The sequence below is a fragment of the Halyomorpha halys genome, unplaced genomic scaffold, assembly GCF_000696795.3.
Source record: "Halyomorpha halys isolate HHAL.00 unplaced genomic scaffold, Hhal_1.1 Scaffold410.1, whole genome shotgun sequence".
In the NCBI taxonomy this organism is placed as follows: domain Eukaryota; kingdom Metazoa; phylum Arthropoda; class Insecta; order Hemiptera; family Pentatomidae; genus Halyomorpha; species Halyomorpha halys.
This window is the reverse complement of record NW_027111460.1, coordinates 626,882-628,150: the sequence shown is the minus strand read 5'-3', so window position 1 is coordinate 628,150 and position 1,269 is coordinate 626,882. Positions and strand designations below refer to the sequence as shown.

The 1,269-nt window shown below is 35.5% G+C and overlaps 1 protein-coding gene across 1 annotated transcript in view; it reads left to right on the top strand.

Moving 5' to 3' along the window:
• Window positions 1-1,269, top strand: part of LOC106682394 (uncharacterized) — a 13,658-nt gene that overhangs the window by 11,351 nt on the left and 1,038 nt on the right. The window contains exon 5 of the mRNA XM_014423214.3: window positions 221-388. Coding sequence (XP_014278700.1) covers window positions 221-388 — 168 coding nt within the window. The remainder of the gene's footprint in view (window positions 1-220; window positions 389-1,269) is intronic.

Sequence of the window (1,269 nt, the reverse complement as noted above, 5' to 3'; positions counted from 1 at the left end):
TATTGACCGCAACCCTGACCATCTCCCTATATATCAATTTTTACGGTCAACTATACATACATATATAGAAAATAATTACCTTTCCACAATATTAGAACCCGGACCCTTGAAGTAAGCAGTACCTTACCACTGAGCTACACGCTCTCACGAATGAAATATATGTAGAATACATTTTTTTTAATATTATTTTACTCTTTAGCTTATTTTTATGTTATTTTAGGACTCAAATTGTAGATAAGATAAAAATTACTAAAGAATCTTTGAGTCAAAGGCTGAAAAAACTTGAAGAGGTAGATGAAACCAAATTCAATCTATTAAATCATGGGGACTGCAATAAAAATAACATTCTCTTCAAATATGATTGGGCCAAGCGACCTATTGGAATAAGGTAACCCATATAAATAAAGGTTTAGTTCTCAATAGGATTTAGAAATATCATTAGTATACTTATAGCAAAGTGCCCTATGTAGCTGAGGGAGTTGATGCGTAGGTCGTGAATACAGTTATGAACCTTACTATCCAAGGTTTTCTTCAAATTAGCACAGGTGTTGTGCAGGTATTCTAGCCTTTCACAGTTTTTTATTCTAAAAAGACAGATCACTCTAATTTTATAAAATAATAATGCAGGAGTTTCGCCATTTTCCTATTCTAACCGAAATTCCACCACCAAAATATAATCGGCGGGAAATGCTTAATTTTTTTGTTTTTAATTTCTAAATTTCCTTACACATATCTTCTGTTGAGAAACTTAAAAGTTAGAGTTTAAAAAACTGTTATCATTGGTACCGTTCTTTGTGGATGCCTCTTACACAATGTGGACCAGTGCCTTGAGATTTTTGAAAATAAAGTATTGGGTAAAACATTCAGTCCTATAAAGGTTCAGTTAATCGGAGAATCCAGAAGATGAACAGGGACATCTGTAGGTGAAGGAGTTGAGTTATAGGTCTTTACAACCTTCAAACTGCAACGGCGCCGGTTCAAATTTTGTCTGGGGGAATCGACTTTCATTTCTGTGGTGGTCCCACAAAATGAAAACTTGACCTCCCATCATGGTTAGCATATAGTCGTCCCCTGTATGTCAGAAATGACCAGGAAGGGGATCATTAAAAATAAAAATAAAAGCATTTCCCGAACTGCACCCGGTAAATATAATTCAGGAGATAGCATTACAGGGAAGAATATAGTTCGCTGAGATGTTAGTATACAGCGATTTGTGGCTTGGTTATGAACCTTCAGGTGCGCTGAGCTGTTTGTAGACAGCGATTTGTG